This window comes from Diceros bicornis, chromosome 6 (genome assembly GCF_020826845.1).
Source record: "Diceros bicornis minor isolate mBicDic1 chromosome 6, mDicBic1.mat.cur, whole genome shotgun sequence".
NCBI lineage: Eukaryota > Metazoa > Chordata > Mammalia > Perissodactyla > Rhinocerotidae > Diceros > Diceros bicornis.
In genome coordinates, this window is record NC_080745.1 from 95,176,895 (window position 1) to 95,198,971 (window position 22,077).

Genomic DNA, 22,077 nt, shown 5'->3' on the forward strand with positions numbered 1-22,077 from the left:
TATATTCCACCAGCGAACGCCTGCCGAGGAGCAGAGCCGCCCACAAGTGGTAAAATGGATGGTTATCTTCATGTCCGCACTTGGCCCCATGGGCGCTCCACGAGCCGGGAGCCGCTGGAGTCTGGGCAGTGCAGCCAGCCCCTCAGGCCCCCTCAGCGCCTCTGGGAGTCACAGCCCCTAGCCCCTCTTGAAAACCCAGGACATGTCCCCGAGTCGCCAACCCAGGCAGAGGCTCCTGGAGGCCAGGAGTCCCCGTGGCATCCAAGGCCTGGCTGGTTCAGCCAAAGTGGACACCCAAGGGTCATGGTAGGTGGGGGGCCTGGAAGGGTCCAGAGGGACAAGATCTGTGTAGATGATGTTACTGTGAGAAGTGTTCGATTCTCTCGTGGTGACAACCCCCAGGACCTCCCCCAGAGGAAGCCAGCCTCTGAGCTCTGGAGCACACGCTGCCCTGACCTCTCGGCTACGTTTCCAGAAGGTAGCAGCGGCATCGTTCTTTCATTCACTCGCAAAAATGCCTCAGGAGCTCTGCAGCTGCTGTGGGTGCAGCCGAGAGCAAACCCCCAACGGTTCCCCTGTCGTGTGGAGCCTGCATTCCAGCGTGGAGGGGCAGACAGCAGAGGCTGGAAGTCGCCGTCCGGTCCAGTATTAGAAATGAGCCCAGAGAGAGAAGAATGAAGCTGGGGTGCAGGAGGGGAAGTGGTGTGCGGTGGAGACCTCAGCGAGCCTCAAGGTGACCTTCTCCCTGTGCCTGCACCCACGTTCCTTTACCTCTGGCTGGCCGTGCTCCGGGCACTCTCCGAGGGTGGGCCAGGCTCACTCAGCAGCTTGGCTCCCTCCCCCCTCACTGGGGCAGAGAGGGACCCCAGGAAGCACAGGTTGTAAACCAGACTATTGGAAGGCGTGATGGTTAACTAGATGTGTCGACTGGACTGGGCCACGGGTGCCCAGACGTTTGGTCAAACATGATTCTGGGCATGTCTGTGAGGGTGTTTCCGGAAGAGGTGAACATCTGAACCAGTGGACAGAGTCAAGCAGATGGCCCTCCCCAGTGTGGGTGGGCCTCATCCAATCCGTTGAGGGCCCACTTGAGCAAAAGGCGGAGTAAGAAAGAATTCTCTCTGCCCGACTGTCTGCGGACTGGGACATCGGTCTCCCGCCTTTGGACTCAGACTCAGACTGGGATCTATTCCGTCACCTCTCCTGGGTCTCTGGCTTGCCAGCTGCAGAATTGGGACTGCTCAGCCTCCGTAACCGCATGAGCCAATTCCTATAGTCAGTGTGATTTTCCTCCGGTCGGCAGCCAGGCCTGCCCCCCCCCCGACAAGTGACACCTCGCCACCAGCTCGTGCCTGAACACAGGACTCCTCTGGCCAACCTTCCCCGACCAAGACTCGCTCCGTGTCACAGTGAAATGACGTACGAGAAGTGGTCCAAAGCTCGGATGGCAGAGAGAACAGACGGTTGTTATGGCAACTGAAAGATGACCGTGAGCCTCCTGAAAGTGCTCAGTGACATCACGAACACAGACAGACCGCCACCGTTGTTCCCACATAATAGATGTGCGTCAGCGCTGGCTCTGGGTCCGGAAACGTGGGTGGGGTGGCCTGCTGGCTGCCTCCTTCCGAGGATGGCGGTAGGACGCTATCTGGAAGCCAGGATGGCAACCCTGTGACCTCTCCATGTGTCCAGCCTAAGTCGGTGGGAGGCAGAGTTCTGCTGGTCACACCTTCTCGTAATCCCCAAAGGTGCACAGCCGGTGGGGGCTCCTCCCTCCCTCTCACTCTCTCCCCTCCAGGCCCGGGGTGCTCCCTCCCCTCCTCGCCATGTCAGCCCCCAGGGCTGGGGGTCGGGATCCTTCTGAGACACATCTCTGACCCTTCCTGTTTATACATGAGGACAGCCATGCTGCTGTCCCCTGAAAAGAAGGTCAGACCGTCCTTCACTTGAAGGCCCGGCGGGCGAGGACCCTTTTCTCCTCCTGCTTCAGGGGCAGCGTTCTTGCCCCCTGGTTCCCAGCGCCTCCCCCTCTTGGTCAGGCTGGGGTGAGGCCTGGATGGAGCTCGAGGCCGCCTTGAGAGGCGCAAGCCAGGGCAAGAAAAAGGCTGGACTCGCCCATGTGCAGGGAGCCCATCCGAAACCGGAAACAGAGCTCCGGGATTTTCCCAGCCACCCCAAAAAGTTCCATCAATTATCACAGGGTTTCTCATAAGTAACAACTGGACTCCGGATTCGATCAGTCATCACAACGGTGCAGTGTTAGCTTTATTCAGAGAGTCTCTGTATTCCTTAAACATTTATGTCCTTTCCAATTATCGCCATATTTTACTTGTCATTGCAAAATGTCAGGTTATTACTTCAAAGGTAACCTCAATTTATAGAATCAGATGGAGAGGAAGGAGTGTGGAATGCGTAATTAGCTAACGCGGTAAGTGCCGGGGTCGGGACACACTCTGCGGCTGTTTCCATAGCAATGAGCAACTCCGACTCACAGGGGGCGGCTTCAGCGCCTGATCCCGGAGGAGTGTTATCTCACATGCGATGTCACAAATACCGCGGCTGGGGAGACCCATGCTGGGGGAAGCACACCTGCCCTTCCCTTGGCGGGCTGCTGTGAGGGGCTGGGCCCAGGGGAGTCTCCCTGAGCTCTGGGGGTCCCGCGCCCCGGCCACGCCAACCACAGGGACGTGTGCACAGATGGTGTGCACGCTGCTCAGGGCAGTGTGTAGCAGGACCCCACGTGGACTGAGCCCAGAGTGTTGTGAGCACAGGCGCATGGGCTGGCCGCCCCGCCCCCCGCAGGAGAGCACAGGGAACCAGGTCTGGATCTTTGCGCCCACGCGTATCCCTTGAGTTCAGAGGCTGTGAGGCGTGGGGTCTGCCCTGAGCTGACAGCCCCGGCGCCCACCCTCGGTCTCACTTCCTGCCACTATTGAGCCATCTTCTGAGGATGCAGAGGGTGCCAAGGGCTTGGACCCAGGCTTCCGGGAATGCACAGCCTCGGGGGTCAGCATGCCGGCAGAGGGGGCGGCTGGGCTAACTAGCCTCTCCCTCCCCAGGTGGGCATCGTTCTGCACTACTCCACGCTCTCCACTATGCTGTGGATTGGAGTGACCGCCAGGAACATCTACAAGCAGGTGACCAAGAAGGCCCCGCAGTGCCCAAGCGCAGACCAGCCGCAGTACCGCAGGCAGCCCCTGCTCAGGTACCCAAGCCGCACGTGCCTGGCCCCTCTGCCACTGGGCTCCAAGAGCCCTGGCCCTGGACCTCCTTCCGGGGCACAGAAGGCCGGAGGGAGTGCGGGGTGCTGGGAGTAGGCGGGGAGGGCACGGCGTGGGCGGTGGAGCTGGTTGGTCTGGGGAGGCCTGCTGGGCATGTCTGCCCTGCTGTCAGTTGCTGGTGGGAGAGCCCCGCACCCAGCAAGGGTTGCCGTGCATGGAGACGGCTCTGTGGGCCTGAGCCGGGGCTGCAGTCTTGGCTTCGATTCAGTCACGGTCTCGGTGAGTGAGATGCCTGCTCCTCAGCTGGGGGAAACCAAGGCAGCTCAGCCGCTGATTTCAGGGTGACCGCACGGCCTGGGCCTTTCGTCTGGGGTGGCAGGCGGGTTTGGAAAGGGCCCCCTGCTCCAGCCAGTCATCCTGCTGCTTCCCGTGCAGGGAGGGTTCCCGGGGGACGTGCCTGGGGACGGGTAGGAACCCCAGACAGCCCTCCAGGGTAAGCGCAGGCGTGCGGTCCCCTCACTCCCTCCCTCCTGGAGTCCAGAGCCAGGGAACTCCTAGGGCATCAGCTTGTCTGGGCTCACTTCCCGTCAAGGAGCAATCGCACGCCCTCTAGACAGGAACACGTCTGCCCCAGGACTGGGCAGCCATCCTTGGCAGTCAGAGTTCTGCTGGCTCTGCTCTTCACTTTTCTGAACCAGGACCGAGTCTAGGCACTGCAGTCGCCAGAGCCAGGCTCAGATCGGCCTTCACGGCCTTGAGCCTGGGCACCAACCTGCCCGAAGCCCATCTGACCTACCCCCATCCTCTGGGAGGTCATCTGAGCCTCCACAAACGCAAGCCTTGAGCTGCTTGCGAAGTTTCCCCAGAGCAACGCCCCCATGATGGCACGCACCTCGGCCAGAGGCTGCCCTGGACAGTAGATAGGGGTTCCTTGGGGTTTCTGAAGACTGTTGCTGGGGATCCCTGTGACGGCCCCACCCAGGTGGTCCCTGTGAGGGGCACTTGCTGCCACTGTGAGGTTGTGGCCGTATGAGGGGGCTGTGGACACCTAGCCCCTCCAACCGAGTTCTGCCTGGCTCCGAATTTGAAGGGCCATCACTGTGCCTAAAAATCGCCAGATGTGCTCATTTTGAGGCAGGTAAAACACTGCCCTATGTTGTTTAGGTAAATAAGGTGACCTCCACCAGACGCTCTCCAACTTTGTTTGATTTTGGATCAAGCAGACGCGTTGCCACGTAGCAACCAGGGCCGAGGCGCTTCTGCCGCCGACACAGACCAGGGCGGCAGATTTCATTATCTCCTTCCTTCTGCCAAGGAGGCCCCAGGTCCCCGGGGTTTAAAAATCACTCTCAAAATGCATTTCCGGGTCTGTAATTGATTGAAGAGTTGCGTGGTTTTTTGAAGAATGAGATGGAGGCCACAGAGCATTCTGGCGCTTTCGTCTCTGACGGCTTCAAAATGCACGTAACCGAGCCAGGCGCCCAGGTGCTGCTGGGCTCGGTGGGCCTGGGGCTGGGTGGGCCATGGGCTCTGTGACTGTGGGCTGGGTGGGCCGTGGGCTCTGTGACTGTGGGCTGGGTGGGCCGTGGGCTCTGTGACTGTGGGCTGGGTGGGCCGTGGGCTCTGTGGCCATGGGCTCAGTGGCCATGGGCTGGGCTAGCAGTGTCCCACTCGCAGGTGGCTCTGGGAAACCTGCTGCTCCTCTCGCGCTGCCTGGAGACCACTGTCCCTTCTCCCTCCCTCTCTGCCTCCTTCCTTTGGTACAAAAGGCCGTGACATTGGGGTGACTCCACGTAGTGCTGAGACCGCAGAGTCCCTCAGTCACCACGTTGCCCGTCTCGCGTGCACACCCCTCCTTGCAGGTGCAGACTCGGGTGGGTGGGGGCGTCAGCATCAGGCCTGCTCCCCTCCGCTGCCCTCTCTGGCCCAGACTGGCCTGGGCCTTCCCCAGGGAGAACAGAGGCTGATCTCAAAGGACCTCAAAGGCTGGGGCAAGGGGGTCAGGGGCCAGAGCCCTTCCTCCCAGACCCCCGGGGCTCACAGTCTGTCCTCCACACTCCGGGCCCAGCAACCTCCACCCTCCGCCTCCAGCTCAACCCGGAGGCTTCCTTATCAGAGAGGCTCTTCCCGCCAGCGCCACTAGCAGCATCCTCTTATCTGCACCCCTGACCCCGTTCCTGAGACTGGAAAGCAGCCTGTACAGCACCAGCAGGTATTTAGTGTCCGAGTCTTCCTGGGACGGAAGAGCCCCAAAAGGCTAGCACTGTCAGGGCTGGGCAGTGGGTGGAGCGGAAGCACTCTGAGCAGGGCACCATGCCACGTCTCACTGGACCCTCGGCGAGGCCAGGGTGGCCCGGGCAGCGGCCAGAGCTCAGGACGTTGTCAGCGCAGGAAGGAGTTCCTGTGTCCTCCTGGCCCAGCTCTGCCATTTTCCGATGAGAAATAAAAAGAAAACAGTCGTGGGTGAGAAGCTTCTGCGTGAACTCAGAGTGTCCACATTTTGAGAAATCAGCGGCCAGTGCATAATTTCTTACATTGACCCTGGCTGCCAGTTGGCCACAGAGATGACACTCACTGCCTTCACAGCCACTGAGGGGTCTGCTCATGGAGGATCAGCCTGTGGGACTCCGAGAGCCATTGGTTTCCCTGAAGGCCCACACCGGTGTCTGCCCACGCCCTCAAGACCTCCCATCTGCTCAGCTTCAAGGAAAACAAGTCCATTTCAGAGACTCCAAGGAAACTCGGCCAGACAAAATTTTACAGGACTTTGGCATGGATGAACGGTTTAGGCATGACGCTCCTTTCTGCATGAGCGTTGGGGGTGATGTGGCCAGGCCAGCTTTGGGTGACTCCTCTCTCGGCAGAGGGGGCTGCCACCGCTGAGACCCCTCACTCCAGGCATCAGGCGCGATGCTTTCCAGTTAGGGACAGTTCCAGGAGCAGAGAGGACAGACGGATCTTCTTTTTCAAGATTGTTTTGGCTGTTCAGGGTCCCTGCAATTCCGCATGAATGTCAGGATTGGTTTTCCCATTTCTACAAAGACAGCCATTAGAATTTTGACAGGGGTTGCATTGAATCTGTAGAGCATTTTAAGAAGTATTAACATTTTTTTTTTATTTCTAGTTGTTTAATTCTGTTTATATAGTTCTTTATAGTTGACAACATGAATCGACGTGGGGGAACAAGTATAATCCTACATAATAATATAAATATAAAAAATCCTGTAAAACTTATAATCCTCACAGCCTCCTAGGAGAGCTGTCATCCCCGTGAGAGGACATGCTGAGGTCCACAAGGTGGGACAACTCGATGGAGATACAAGTACTAGACAACCAGGGTCATCAACCCCAGATCAAAGGGGACTCCAAGTCCAGCCTCTAAGAAGTATTACATTTTAACATTAACAGTGTCCAATCCATAAACACAGGGTGTCTTTCCATTTATATAGGTCTTCTTTGATTCCTTTCAGCAACGTTTTACAGTTTTTGGTGCACAAGTCTTGTGCCTCCTTGGTTAAATTTTTTCCTAAGTATTTTATTTTTTTGATGCTATTGTACATGAGATTGTTTTCTTAATTTCTTTTTCAAATTATTCATTGCTTTTGTATAAAAATACAACTGAATTTTGGGTGTCGATCTTGTGTCCTGCAATTTTGCTGAATTCGTTTATTGTCTCTGGTAGCTTCGTTGGGGATTCTTTAGGATCATAAGTGTACAATCATGTCATCTGTACATAGGGAGTTTTACTTCTTCCTTTCCAGTTTGGATGGCTTTTATTTCTTTTTCTTGCCTAATTGCTCTGGCCAGGACTTCCACTACAATATTCATCTTCTCTCTTTTTTCTCAGTCTGTCTAGCTAAAGGTTGCCCAGTTGTCTCGACCTTTTCAAAGAACTGATTTTCGGTATCATCAGTTTTCTCTACTGTTTTTCTAACATCTATTTTGTCTGTCTCCACTCTAGTCTGTGGGTTCCTTCCTCCCAATAGCTTTGAGTTTGCTCTTTTTTCTACTACTTTATGGTGTAAAATTGGGTTATTGATTTGAGATCTTCCTGTTTTTATTGTCGACGTTCACAGCTATAAAGCACTGAGCACTATAAGCTGTATAAGCTCTGAGCACTGCTTGCCACAGCCGATGAGTTCTGGTACGTTGTGGGGTTTTTCTCATTCACCTCAACGTATTCTCTAATTGTCCTTGTGATTTTTTCTTTGACCCATTGATTATTTAAGAGTGTGTTATTTAATTTCCACAGATCATTAGATTTTTTCAGGAGGAGAAAATCCTCTCTAGAATGTGATGAAGCTTTCGTGACAAGCTGAGTAAAGGAATTTCCAGCTCCATCAAAGCGGGCTGCGTGGTTTTCGTGGAGAAATCTTCCTTACAGCAATGAGAGACATGTATCATCTCCTTCCTTCCCTGTGTCTAGAAAGCTCTGTGGCTCTGTGGACAGGGCTCAGGTGCAGCGGAGGGTCCAGGGAGGGAGCGGGTTACTCTGGACGTCCTGCTGTGTGGCCCGCCAGAGCCAGGTTAGCGCTGTCTGCTTTCTCTGTGTATGAGGAATCTCCACAGGGACAATGGCCCCGTGGGGCCGCCACCTTTGGGGAGCGCCATGGGTTAGGCCCCAGACCAGGCCCAGTCATCACTGGGCAGAGCCACCAGCCTTTCTTGTGTGTCCACGAGCATGGCTGTGAGCTGGGTGTGCAATGGGTCCTTGTCCCTTCAGTGCAGCCTCAGGGCCTCCTGCTGGGGTGTCGCTGCCTAGAACAAAGGAGTGAGCTTTAGACAAAGGAAGTGCCACTCCTCGGCCTTGGAGGTGGGACAAGACAGACTCAGAGCCTCGGCCTGGGTTCTAGAGGGTCTCAGCAGGACTGGATGATGAACACATGTCCAGGAGCCACCCCACCCCCCAACTCAGAGGAGACACTGCCCCAACCCCAGACCCCCACCACCAGGGTCTCTCTGATTTGAGGACACTGCACCTTCAACCTGTCACAGTGGCCTCTCTCACATCAAGATACCATGAAGGCCTCTGTTGCCAGGACCCAGCCCATTCCCACCAAGGCCATTCCAGTCTCCACAAGCTCTTGATTCCAGACTCTCGTGTCCATGGCTGCTGATGCCACTCCTTGGAGGTCCTGACACAACTAAGCAATGTGTGCACGATGGACCCAACACCCCTCAGTGTGTCCACAATGGTCTCTACACCACACCCAACACCCCTCAGTGTGTCCACAGTGGACCCAACACCACACCCAACACTCCTCAGTGTGTCCACAACGGACCCAACACCACACCCAACACCCCCCAGTATGTCCACAATGGACCCAACACCCCCCCAGTGTGACCACAACAGACCCAACACCACACACAACACCCCCCAGCGTGTCCACAATGGACCCAACACCATACACCCAACACCCCCCAGTGATGGACCCAATACCACCCCCACATACACCGGCTTCACAGCACAAGATCCCATCACCCTCATCAGGAAGCTGGCCATTGCTCCAAATTATTCCTGTCCCCTCTCCCCACATCAGGTCAGACCCCCGGTCCATGACTGTGCCCCAATCTCTCTCTAGCCTGTCCCCCTTTCCTCACCCCACTACCTCCGTAGGCCACCACATTCCCTGCTCAGACAGCTCCTCAGTCCTCACAGGCGTCCGGGTCCGTGCACAGCATCCTGCAGGCCAGCTGCCACTCCACCTCCAGAATGTCCTCTTACCGTGGAAGCCTGACTGTGCTCCACCCCTGAAAACAGGCAGGGCGACCCACTGCCGCATGAGGCCTGGCCCCCAGCCCCTCTGTCCCTCCCTCCTCCCTGGCATTCTCCTGCCCGGACCCCTGCCCGTCAACCTCTGAGTGACTTGCCTCTCTCCAGCATGAATCCCTGAGTCCCAGCCTGCTCTGAAGGACGGTCCACCAGCCTCTCAGGCACCAGCAGCGCCCCTCCCGTGACCCCACAAAGTGGTGTTGGCAACTATCCCAGTATCTCTCACTGAGGCTTTTTGCTGTGTCCTCCCCCCAGACTGAGGGAAAGGGCTGCATCTTCCTTTTTGGTATTCTCAGACCTTGGCATAGAGCTCCTACCCGTTAAGTGTTGAAACTATGAATGGATAAATGAGAGCGATTCAGTAAATATTTTTTAATTTGCCTCGAATGAATAACCTCAGTGCCTAATCTGAGCTGGAGTTTGTTGGAAGAAAGCAATCTGATTAAATACTCCATTTTACTCACAGCACTGAGTCTGGAAGAATCTGGGCACAGGCTTCCAGACTGCTCCCTCTGAGAGGGGGCGGGGGGAGGGGTCTTAGGAATGTAGATGTTGGGTGAGGTGCGGTGAAGTTGGGAGGAATCGAGAACGAGGTTTAGAAAAAAGAAGTTGATTGTGTTGGTGGGGGGGTCACCACATGCCCTGCAGGACACACGGGACCCAACCAGGGGGTTCTCGACCCAACAGGTGAGGGGCAGATGTCTCCATAGGGACACGGGCTGAGGGCGAGCGTCACTGGCACCAGGGAATTTCACTGAGTGGTTTCGGAGCAAACCACGCAGCAGGCACACGTGGACCTCGAGTCCAGGGGTCGGGTCCCCACCGGGGGTTTCACCTGGTTGGGGTGTGGTTCACAGTCAGGGCCGTGAGAAGGGTGTTGAAGCACCGAACATGAACTCCACCCAGGAGGACCTGCTCCTTCCTCCAGGAGCAAAACCACACAGGGCTTCTGCACAGGGAAGCTGGCTTAGGACTCAGCCAGGGTTTTCACTGGGGACTGTCCGCATAGGCGCTTCCTGCTTGCTTGCCACCACAGCCACTGACTCTCCAGACCCCAGAAGAAAACAGGCGTTCCCGAATCCTGCTGTTGGCACAAGCATCCAGGCAGGGGGGCTCACAGAACAACCGTGCCAGCAGCGTAGGGAAGGCACCAAGACCCAGGTTCCGGGTCACCAGCACTGCAAGCTGCCCTTCCAGGGAGCAGACCAGCCGGGCATTTCCCAGGATGAGCCTGCCGGCTCTCTGCTCACTCCTGGCTGAGCAAGTGAGAGAAGAGAGAGGAAAGCCTGAGAGCAAGTCGGTTAGGAAACGCTGCGAGAACAAGGCTGATACCACGCACTCTGAGCCGACCCCTCCACAAACAGGAGCCACAGCTCCGCACCGCGTCTGGAACCGCTACCGCTACCGGGCTAGGACTCCTGCCCACACTTCTCAGCACCTCTGCTCTCCCCTGGATTCTCTACCCTCTCCTCAGGCCTCCTCTCCTCCGTGTCCCGGGCTTGCCTGCCCATCTTGTTGCCGTGGAAGACACTGCCGTGTGATTCAGTGCTCGCAGTCCCCACGCACGACGCGTGGGTTCAAGCGCAGCCGCTCTCTGGGCGTTGTTTCAGCACCGCTCAGTCAGCCCTTGGGAACATGGCCAGAACAGCAGCACGCACGCATGGCAGCGGCTTCAAGCAGGCCGGGCCAGGCTGCGCACCGGGGGGGCCTCCCCCACTAACCCCGCAGTCAGCCCCCTTCAGCAAGGATCTCTGAGTAGACAGATCTTTCCACCTCTCCCATTCTCTCCATTCAAGTCTTAGTCTGTTTAGGCGGCTAGAACAAAATACCACACAACAGGCGGCTTAAACAACAGACATTTATTTCTGGCAATTCTGGAGGCTAGACGTCTAAGACAAAGGTGCCTGCAGATTCATGTCTGGTGAGGACTTGCTTCCTGGTTCCCAGAGGAGCATCTTCTTGCTGTGGCAGAAAGGGCAACGGAGCTCTCGGGGGTTCCTTTCATAAGGGCGCTGATCCCATTCACGAGGGCTCTACCTCCCAAAGGCCCCACCTCCTAACACCATCCACTTGGGGGTTTGGATTTCAACATGTGAATTTCAAGGGGGACACAAACATTCAGTCCACAGCAGTCTGCCAAAGGGAAACTGCTTGAGAATCACAGACCTTCTTGCTATGATTTTATAGATGCTCAGGGGCTAATTCCCAACTTAGCTACATGTAATTACATCCTAATTTTGCAGTCCGTTCTGCCCTTTCTGCTGAAGTGCATCTAAGTAGTGTCCTATTATTTAAGGTCAGATGCAGGGTTTTCTATTTGAAAACTGCAGTGGCACTGGCACTGAGGTGCTTACGTTCCGGATGATGCGAGCCCAGCAGTGGTGAAGGGCACTTCGCCGTCCATTCACCCTACGTGTGGTCAGTGCCAACTCTGGACGGCCTTGTTCAGTAGAAGGATGATTCCCTGGGGCTCTCTCTGCCAGGAACCCCTTCTCGGGCAGCAGTGCAAATTCTGAAGCCACCGCACAGCCCCTTCGGCATGAACACAGCAGCCCACAGGACACTCGTGCGGTACCCGGGTGCACAGCTGCCCGGCACAGGAGCAGAGGGCGCCAGGGCCATCGGTGGACCAAGTAGCACGCACCAATGCTGACGCCCACGTCCTCCAGCGGCCCTTCGAGGCCACACCTGGGAGCACACGTCCTGCTTCACAGACCGAGCTCCAGAACACAGGAGCTCTTTTTAGGCAAAAGTGATCACGAAGCCCCGCGTGCTGGCACCTGTCACTGAGTGAATCACGGCAAACGCTCCTGCGGTCTTTTAATGCATCCTAGTGGTCATAGAGTGTCCCAGTTACATCTGAAATGCTGGGGCCCACTTCTGGGCAGGGGACTTCTTGGAGCCGTCTGCACATCGTGGTCAGTGCTCAGAACAGAAGTCGCCCTCACTCTCCATGTGACCCCTGAGGTCTTTGTCAACCTGCTTTCCTCCAGCATCAGATCCCTGGTGGTAATCACCTTCCTCCATCCACCTTGGCAGTGCCAGCTGGACAGGGCAGATCACAAAATTCAGATGAGCATGCTGTGCATTTCAGAGGCACACGGGTGACTTGACAAGCAGTGCACTCAGGCAAATGGATGTAAATAGCTCTTTTATCTTGGCTGAAATTTTCAACCTGATTTCTTGGAATTCAGAGGTCCTATCAACACAAAGAACGCTAATCAGACCAGGAGGTGGACGTGTCTCAGAGGGGAGACTGTGTCTGCATGGCGGTGCCCGGGGCAGGTTCCTGCGCTCGCCCAGCCTCCCCATCTGCATGTAGAGCGTCCATGGTGCTTATGCTGACCTGAGCTGTGTCGGCCTCATGTCCCCACCTGGACTGGCCGGCGTCCTGTGACCAACGGGCCCAGCACACAGCAGACACTCTACTCTGTGAGTTGGGGCGGCTGGTGGGGCAGCACAGGGCCCGAGTCCTGGGGTCATCCTTCAAGAGAGGAGGTGCCCCTCAGATATGGGGTGGCTTAGTCGAGGGGTTCCGAAAGGCCCCAGTGGTCAGACGTCAGAAGCAGGCCTGGGCCTCTTCTTATCACCTGAGAGAAGCCGTGCCGTCCTCTGGGCAGTGGATCTTGTTCCCCCTGCAACTGTCCATGAGCCCCTCCCACCCCCTCACCTCCCCTGGCCTGGGTGAACGTCACCTCGGGCAGGGAGGCCACAGCAGGGTCTGCCTGGGTGGTCAGCACCAGGCAGCGGGGACAGACTCCAGAGCAGAGAGAAATGGCCGAGGGCTCTGAGTCTGCGGAAGCCAGACCCTGAATCTGGACTCAGCCTGGACTCCTCGGCCCCTTGGGGATGCTCCAAGAAGGGCGGCCATAGCTGGCCAGGCCCTGCCCGCGGGAGAGCCAAGACGGAAGAGCTGGGCCGGTGAAAGGACGTGGGGTGGCGGGCAGCTTCCTCCATGAAGACATCACAAGTCCAGCGAGGAAACGTCATTAAGAGCCATTGAGGAAAATTAAGGAGGGAGTGTGCAGGGACGGTGTCCCCGGAGCGAGACCATGGAGGTAGAACAGCTTCCGAGTCCAGCATGGAGGCTCGTCAAGGGGTCTACATACTGGAGTGAGTGGACAGCGGTGTTGGCAGAGGGCTGAGAGCCATTTATGGCACCCGTCACCCTCCCAACCACCTCGCAGGCCCCTCCAGGCCCCCCAGCCCCTGTCAGACAGGCTGTAGGCCATCCCCTCTCCATCCTCAGGAGAAGCCAGCCCACTCGCCCTCCCAGCCTCCGGGTCATCAGCCTCCACAACCGCTCCAGCCTCCCTGACCCTGCCCACACTCTCCAAGGCCACCGCTTCCCAGCCAGCAGCTGCCCCTGCCTCGGAGCAACATCCCCACCCACCCTCTCCCTCAGAGGACATGGGGAGGGCCTGGCTGCGGTGACCCCGCTGAGAACCCCTCCTACTCGCTTGTTCACATCAATGTATTTCGCCCCCGGAGACCACGGCTCCACAAGGGCATGGACAGGCTGGTGTCCACATAGCCGATGGCAGTTCCTAGGCCAACCTGCAGAGCGAGGCAGACAGAACAGACTGGGAGGGCAAGGTCCCCAAAGTCGAGACCCTCCTCACAGCCTGACACGCCTCCTCCTCCCAGGTCCTTGCCTGGGGGGCAGGTTCACCTGCTGGTTCCTTCTGACCTCTAAAGCCGGCTGGCAGAGGGGGAGCTGGCCGGCTCTGCTTGCTCTCCATCCCTTCTCACGGCCCTTCGGATGCTCAGTCAAGCGCTGCTCACTGTCGACCTGGAAAGCTGCATCTGAGGCACAGTTAATGCATGAGAAACGGGGTGGTCGCCCTAAGGCGGTGGGAGGCAGACGCTTGGATTTCAAAGTCAGGTTTTCCAGCGGCTCTGGAGGGATTGCTAATCACTAGCTGTAAACACATAAAGAGAGAATTCTTAAACAAACGCCCCATTTAAAATATTAAAGCTGATTTAGAGAAGATCTGCAGTTTGCAAGTTAGAAAACCCCAGCAGGCTGGAGTTCACATCTGCTGGATCATCATGGACACCAGATCGCAGCTCCGTGGGACCACGCTGCCTGGAGACCAGACGCTGAGAGCTGCTGTCTGGTGGAGCAGGCTGGCCCTTCAGTCTGTGGCTAAACCGCCTGCGTCTCCACTGCCATCTCATCCTGGGGTCTTGTCGCTCATTCTGATGGACACGGCGGGTCGCAGTGAGGCCTCACTCTGCCCGCCGTCCACGGCTTCCCATCCTCCAAGAAGCAGATGCCAAGACGCGATGACACGTAGACAGACCCCGTCCGTCACCCTCCATCACCCCCTCGTTCCCTCCGCCCTCTGCTCCCTCTGTCCTGGGCTGGTGGGCCCTCGGCCGGCCACTAACAACAGCTGTGTTCGGGGGACAGGGAGACCCCCGCCCCTGGGCTGCACAGGAATAAATCGACAGTGGTCTCGGCAGGTGTTGGTCTGCACCCCAAGCTGCACAATGCTTACCTTGGCCAGCCTTGACAGGCTTCCGGGTGATTCTCAGGTCTCTCCACCTCTGGGAACCAAGGCCACATGAGCTTCTTCCTGCCTCAGTTCCCCAGACTCCTGGGCTCACCTTTTCAATAAAGGGCAAGACCCTGCACCCACCGGCTGAGGGGAGTCTCCAAGCAGGCCCCGCTCTCACCCAGGACTGGCTTTCTCCAGGGTGATTGTGCTGCGTCTACGCTCCGACCTGTGTTACAGTTTAACACGGTGCTCTCTGCGGGACACTTTGTGGGTGTGCACAGGTGCATGTGTGTTCATGTGTGTGGGTGTGTGCACATGTGTGTGTGTTTGCGTGCGTGTATGCATGAGGGATGAGAGGCGGGGAGCAGAAGCAGAGGGAGCACTGCTGCATGTCAGGCCCCCTCCCTGAGCTGAGCCCTGTGGGAGCAGGGCTGGTCTCAGAGGATCTGCTCCCCAGTGTGAAGGGTGGGTGGGGGTATGGAGGGGTCCTCGGCCAGGGCTGTCCTCTACGATGGCGCCTTGACACCTCGTCAGTCTGTGACCAAGGAGCAGCCTGCGTGCTGGGAGGGTTAAGAAGGTGCGACGTGTGGAAGCGGAAGCCGAGGTCTCCCACACATCAGGAGCCACGGCCAGGACAAGCCCCTCGACCTGGACCCTGCACCCACTGTCCAGGGTTTCTCTGCGTCCCAGGAGTTGGTTTATTCTGACCGGACCATGGGTTCTGATTGGCAGCCAGGCGAGTGTGCAAGGCAGGGGCCCTGAGTCTGGAGGCCTCCCCAGGCCTGGCACCAAGGCTGGAGGACGGACGGGCAGGAGTTGGGCAGGAGTCGGCAGGGGTCAGAGGTACCAGAGCCCCCAGCTCTGCGTGCACCACATGCTCCAGGAGAGGTCTGGTCCTTTCTCTTCCTTCCTTTCTTTTTTTTTTTTTTAATTTAACCCTTTTTTTGACAAACAGAACACTCACACAAAAAAATATCTAAAATGTCAATGCAGGCTTATGAAACTGTTGTCATGTACCCCTCGGGTGAAGAAGTAGAAACCTCCCCTGCCAGAAACTTCTAGGGTCAAGCCTACACCCAGCACCCACCCGCATCCCGACTCCTAGGACTTTTATTGCCTTTTTTTATGGTTTTACCACCCAGGTGTGCATTCCTAAACACCGGTTTTGTTGGTACTGATTTTGAGCTATCTGTACATGAAATGGTTTGTTTTATATTTTTAAAATCTGGTTTCTTTCACTGCACATTGCTTTTTTAAGGCTCATCCACATATGCAGCCATCTTGCCATACAAGATGGACCCTGGACCGCGGTGGGTTATCCCTGCTCCTGTGCGCGGGCACGGCGCCGTGCATCCCCGGCCGTGCAGCCCTGGCCTTGCCACCAGAGCTCGCAGGGCCTGCAGGGCGGCACCACAGGAGCCGGGCTGTGTGCGCTGGTCTCCGTAGGGTCTTACTCGCCTCCGCCCGGCCATACGTCCTGGAGCTCTGTTCTCCTCTGTCTTGCCTGCCTCATCTTCCCATGAGGAGTGGACCTCAGCCGGGTTTATTCCCCCTCCCCCCTAGTTTATTATGCATTTCTGGTGAGTGCAGGGCACCACTGCTCCTTATGGGCGTTTGGGTTTTCTTTTCTGTGAGGTGCCCTTTCAAGTCTCTTCTGCTCTTCTTTGAGGTGATCTGTCTTTTCTTGCTGGTCTGTAAGAGTTCCGTGTACATCCCCACATCACTTGTGTGGCTTCACGTGTTACAAACAGCTTTTCCTTCTCCCTCCAGCTGGAAGTTATCCTCTGAAACAGAGGTTTGTGGTAGGAATGTTGCGGTTAGAGCTTGTCATGTCTTATTTCACAAATCCACCCTCTCTTCAAAATGTCTTTCTCAGGGGCAGGGCCGGTGGCATAGCAGTTAACTTCCTGTGTTCTGCCTCAATGGCCCAGAGTTTGCCGGTTCAGATCCTAGGTGTGGACCTATGCACTGCTCAAGCCATGCCGCAGCAGCATCCCACATAGAAGAGCTACAGCTCTACAACTATGATACACAACTATGTACTGGGGCTTTGGGGAGAAAAAAGAGGAAGATTGGCAACAGATGTTAGCACAGAGCCAATCTTCCCCCACAAAAAAAAACCTTTCTCATCCAGCTGTGTAATTCCACTTCCGAATCCCCCGGGACAGTGAATTTTTGAGAGTAGTGTACAGTTGGGTATACACCACGTTAGTTTTCTATACTGCTGTAACTAATTACCACAAACTTAGTGGCTTAAAACAACCCAAATTTATTATCTGACGGTTCTGGAGGTCAGAAGTCGAAAGGGGATCCCCTGGACAAAACCCAGGTGTGGGCAGGGCTGGTTCCTCCCGGAGGCCCCCAGGAGGATCGGTTCCAGTTTCCAGAGGCGCCCGAGTTCCTGGGCTCGTGGCCCCTCCCTCCATCTCCACAGCCAGCAGCGTTGCCCGTGCTTGTCTCTCTGCCCCCTGGCTCCCCCTTATGAGGACGCTTGTGACAACACCAGGCCACCTGGAGAATCCAGGACCACCTCCCCATCTCAGGGTCCATCACTGAGTCATGTGTGCACAGTTCCTTTTGCCGTGGAGAGCAGCAGACTCACAGGTTCCAGGATCATGACGTGCACATCTTGGGAGCCATCATTGTCCTACAACAGGGACCGAGTTCATGTTCTCTTGTGCGAATATCATCGATCGCCGCCCCACCTCCTGATCAGACTACCCTCTGCTCTGCACGGCCCTTCTCCCTAGATCAGGATCCGTGAGCTCAGGGCCGTCCTGGCTCCCTGTCCTGTCCCCTCAGCGAGCTGTCTCTCTCGCACCCTGCAGCTCTTGCGGTTCTCCTCAGGGATGCCCGAGGCCAGCCGGGCAGGTCCCCCACCTCCCCCACCTTCAGAAGTGCCTGCACATCCTCGCCCTGTGCGTGGCCATGGACATCTGAGTGACTGGTTTGCAGCAGCCCTGGGCAGCAGCAGGGATTTCATTGAGATCCAGATTAACCAGTTCTTTCTAGAAACTTTCTCAAAAAGGAAGAGAATTATCTAAGTGGGAATTCAATGTCATGTAGATGTCACGAGAGCAACTGTAGCGTGCAAGAGGGTGCCGAGGGGAGGACAAGCGGGAAGGCCCCCACGGCTGGGGAGCAGACCTCATTGGAGAGGGTGTGCACAAAGCCCCCCAGGAGCCGGGGCCGCTGGTGACGGTCCAAGAGGGTCCCCAGATGCTGGGCGAGCTGGGGCTGGTGCCGAGGGGTCCACGTCAGGGCTGGGGAAGGCGGTCACTGCCTGGGTGGGGCTCCCCAGACCATGTACGTCCACACAGTTGATGGCCAAGCCACAGCAGCAAGAATGGGCTCCCAGAGCGGGCGGAGCCTGCAGCGGCCTCTTGCGCCCTCTGCTGACCAAGCCTGCACAGCACTCGGGAGCCACGTTCGGCCGCCCTCCAGGCAGCCAGGGGTGACTGGGAGCTGGAACAGTTCAGGGAAAGGCAGGATTCACTCACTGCAGAGGAAGAGGCATCGAGGGGGCCTGGCCAGAGGCAGTGGAGGGGCTGTGACCACCTTACCCCGTGGGACATGAGGCCCAGGAAGGCTCAGAAGACACGGTCTGGCTCAGGCTGCAGCCTCTACACCCCCCCAGGGGGAGGTGGACGAGGTGGGCCAGGGCTGCCCGGGGAAAGGGAGGTGAGGGGCGAGCCAGCCCAGCGGCTCCAGGGCCCCAACCACCTCACTGTTCCACTCGCTGGAGGACCCATCCATCCCCTAGAGACGGCCTGCAGCCACCAGGAAGGGAAGAGGAGTTGATGGCTCTGAATCAGCCCCAGGTGACACCCACAGTGGGGTCTCCAGGGCAAGTTGTCCTCAAGTGGCCATCGCTTAGCGATGGCACCCCGTTCTCCATCTACCCCAGGATGCCAGAGGGACCAGCACTGCAGGGGCTCCTACAGGCTCGCCTGGGCCACAGTGGGGGTGGGGGATTGCGCAGGCTTGAGCAGAGGGAGCCCCACGACACTCCCGGGCCGCCTACTGACATGCCTCATCCTTCATTAGAGAGACCTCGTGATAGAATCTTTCTCTCTGTGGCGGCTGGAGGCACAGCTCGGGGGAAAGTGCCTTCCTGCAGGTTCAGAGGGGCTTCCCGAGCCCCGTCAACCCTGGGAGCAGAGCTGCCGCAGTGAAGCACCAGCGACGCCGTCACGTGTCACAGCTGGACGTGGACGGCCAGCCCAGGCAGCCCCCTTTGCTGGAATCACAGGGGTGTTTGCGGCAGCCAGTAGGACAGCACCTCTCTCGAGGAGTGGTCGTGTCCACACTAGCCTCCTAGTCGCCCCCTCGGAGGCCGGCCATCACTCACTACCCATCACCACGTATGACCATCAGCATGCTCGGTGGCCAGTCACCCATGGCACATGCACTTGGTGGTTCCTGGTCTTCTCATTCCCCGCATCCTGTATCAGTGGGTCGGGCACCAGAATGCCCTCGGATAGAGCTGCTGGCTGGGGCCCCTTGGATAGGAAAGTCAGTCTGTGCCCAGAGCAGGGCCAACGCCCATCTAGAGGAGTCACTGTCCTCCTGGGGAGGAGTCAAATGTCAGAATTTGCTCCAAGCAGCTGAGAAGCCAGGCTGCCAGGCAGAGCACAAAGGCTCGGGGGCCCGGCAAGGAGCTGGGGCAGCCCCACTGAGTTTCTCACCCTGAGGTTATCAGGCAGGCTGGCCTAAAACACAGGCACTGCCTGCCAGAAGGTGTGTGACCTGGGCTCCGGCTGAGGGCCATTCCTAGAGGGGAACTCAGCTGGCAGCCACCTGCGCCTGGTGGGATGAGCACTTCCGCCTGATGGGAGACTAGGCGGCTGACCACAGCATCCACTAGGGTCCCATATGGTCCCCCATAGGAGCACGCAGTCCCCAGAGCCCTGCCCACTAGAGTCCCACTTCTGTCCAGGGGCTTCATATTGTTCTAGTTATTTCTGCTGCATGATCCCAATGCCTTCCCCACCCGTGTGCTGGGACCTGCCCTTGGTCATCTCTGCACGGGCACAGCAGCCAGTGAACAGGAGGGGATGGGAGGGGGGAGAGGAGGGCAGAAGAGAGAAGGTGGGGGGAGGGGAGGGAGGAGTGAAGGGGTGGAGAGGAGGAGGGGGAGGGGGAACGGGAGGAGGGAGGGGAGGAGAGAAGGAGGGGACGAAAGGTGGGAGGAGGGGAAGGGAGGTGTGAAGGAGTGGAGCGAGGGGGAGGGGAGGGGGAGGAGGGGGGGAAAAAGAGGGGAGGGTAAGAGGAGAGGAGAAAAGGCCGGGCTCTGGCAGCACCTACTAAGTCGGTCCCCAGGTTGGTGCTGCTTGGCCAGGATACCCGGCCGCGCCCCTCCTCTGGCCCAAGGAGAGTTAGAAAGACGGTGCTGTCCTTGGGGGGCCCTGGGTGGGCTTCAAGAGGCAGTGAGCGGGCCATCTGCTCCCTCAGGTTCTACCTCATCAGCGGAGGGGTTCCCTTCATCATCTGTGGGGTCACGGCCGCCACAAACATCGGGAACTACGGGATGGAGGATGAGGACTCGGCATAGTGAGTACTGGCTGCCAAGGGGGTGAAGGGTGGCATTGGGGCCGAGGCTCCTGCCCAGGAGTGCCTCCTGACGCCCAGGCCACTCGCAGCAGCGGCTATCCGATGGGGCCACCTCCGCCCCTCACGGCCACTCATAGACGACAGACTGAAACAGCCCCCAGGCACCGGCAATGACCGTCCCCAGGTGTCCGTGTGGTGACAACACAATAAGGCATGGTCGCCCCAAAGCTGACCTCCCCCAGCAGACTCAGTTTCCTGCCCGCCTCTTTCCCTGGGCACGTGGGCTGGTTCTCCTGAGACAGGAAGAGCCTGAGGGACAAATGACTGTTGGGCAGCATGGCCAAGGCCAGGTCAGAGGACGGACCCCTGCCTGGCCCCCCAGCCCCCAGCGTCCTCATTGGCTCCTTCTCCCCCTCAGTCGCCCCCAAAAGGCCGGCCCCGTGGGACACCCCAGCCCTGGTCTCTCCGGGCACTAGGTGCCCAGCCTGGTCCTGCTGAGGAGGAAGAAGAGGCAGCGCCAGAGAGGGGCGGACAGATGGGCAGACAGCAGCGGCCTGGCTCTCGCCTGTGCCCCACCCCCACCCCAAACTTCCACCCAGGCTCTCATGACCCTAGCGCTGTGGGTGTGCAGCGGGTTCTGTCCCGCATCCCGCTGGGCCCATGTCTGTTTCCTTACCACACAGTTCACTCACCTGCAGCAGGGAACATCCTCGTCCCAATGAGCTCAGGAAGACAGTGATCCCTAGAGCAGCCCTTCGCTGACCGCTCTCCTCCCACAGCTGCTGGATGGCCTGGGAGCCCAGCCTGGGCGCGTTCTACGGGCCGGCAGCCTTCATTGCCCTGGTCACCTGTGTATACTTCCTCGGCGCCTACGTCCAGCTGCGGCGCCACCCGGAGCGCAGGTACGAACTCAGGGAGCGGACGGAGGAGCAGCAGCGGCTGGCGGGGCCCGAGGACAGGCACAGCCCCAGGGCCCGGCGGGGAACCCCGCCCGCCTGTGCCGCCCTGGCCCCCTCACTGCTGCAGAACGAGCACTCGTTCAAGGCCCAGCTGCGGGCCGCCGCCTTGACGCTGTTCCTGTTCACGGCCACGTGGACCTTTGGGGCACTGGCCGTGTCTCAGGGCCACTTCCTGGACATGGTCTTCAGCTGCCTGTACGGCGCCTTCTGCGTGACGCTGGGGCTCTTCGTGCTCATCCATCACTGCGCCAAGCGGGACGACGTGTGGCACTGCTGGTGGTCCTGCTGCCCCTCCCGCCAGGACGCCCACGCTGCCAAGCTCGGCCCCCACCCCGCACTCGACGCCAACGGGGATGCACTGGGGCACGCAGCCTGCCTGCAAGACTCGCCGTGTCCTGGCAAGCCTCGAGGCTTCAGCCACCTGCCCACCAGCCACTGCAAGATGACCAACCTTCAGGCCGCCCAGAGCCACGTCAGCTGCCTGTCACCAGCCACACCCTGCTGTGCCAAGACGCACTGTGAGCAGCTGATGGAGGACGCAGCCCACATCCACGTGCATGAGGAGGGCGCCTGCGGGCCTGACCCGCACCTGCACAGGTGCCTCCAGGGCAGAACTAAGCCTCACTACTTCAGCCAGCACCGGGCAGCCATGACCGAGCAGGAGTATGCCTACCACATCCCATCCAGCCTGGACGGCAGCCCCCACAGCTCGCACACAGACAGCCCCCCCAGCTCCCTAGAGGGCCCGGCAGGGGCGCGCACACTGGCCTGCTGCACCCAGGGCGACCCCTTCCCCTTGGTCAGCCAGCCTGAGGGTGGCGACGCCAGCCCCACGCTCTTCGGTGGCCCCCCACAGCCAGGCAGAGAGGCGGCCCGCGGCCCAGCCCACTTTGAGATGCTCCGGAGGACACAGTCCCTGCCCTTTGGCGGCCCTGGCCAGAATGGGCTGCTCAAGGGTAACATGCGTGAGGCCATGCCCTATAGCGCCGACGGCACAGGCAACATCCGGACGGGGCCCTGGAAGAACGAGACGACCGTGTAGCCAGGCCTCATGTCACCACGCCCAT

General features: G+C 58.4%; 1 protein-coding gene across 1 annotated transcript; it reads left to right on the forward strand.

Annotated features, from left to right (window-relative positions):
* The first annotated feature begins 3,068 nt into the window (after window positions 1-3,068).
* Window positions 3,069-22,052, forward strand: ADGRA1 (adhesion G protein-coupled receptor A1). The gene is made up of 3 exons (XM_058542728.1): window positions 3,069-3,205; window positions 19,953-20,051; window positions 20,831-22,052. Exons 1-3 carry the CDS (start codon window positions 3,096-3,098, stop codon window positions 22,050-22,052), a joined length of 1,431 nt encoding a protein of 476 aa, XP_058398711.1. The 5' UTR covers window positions 3,069-3,095.
* Window positions 22,053-22,077: the final 25 nt, after the last annotated feature.

Coding starts and splice junctions, on each gene's coding strand:
- ADGRA1 (XM_058542728.1), top strand. CDS start 3,096: ATGCTGTGGATTGGAGTGACCGCCAGGAACATCTACAAGCAGGTGACC. Junction 3,206..19,952: donor CGCAGGCAGCCCCTGCTCAG/GTACCCAAGCCG, acceptor CTGCTCCCTCAG/GTTCTACCTCATCAGCGGAG. Junction 20,052..20,830: donor GAGGATGAGGACTCGGCATA/GTGAGTACTGGC, acceptor CTCCTCCCACAG/CTGCTGGATGGCCTGGGAGC.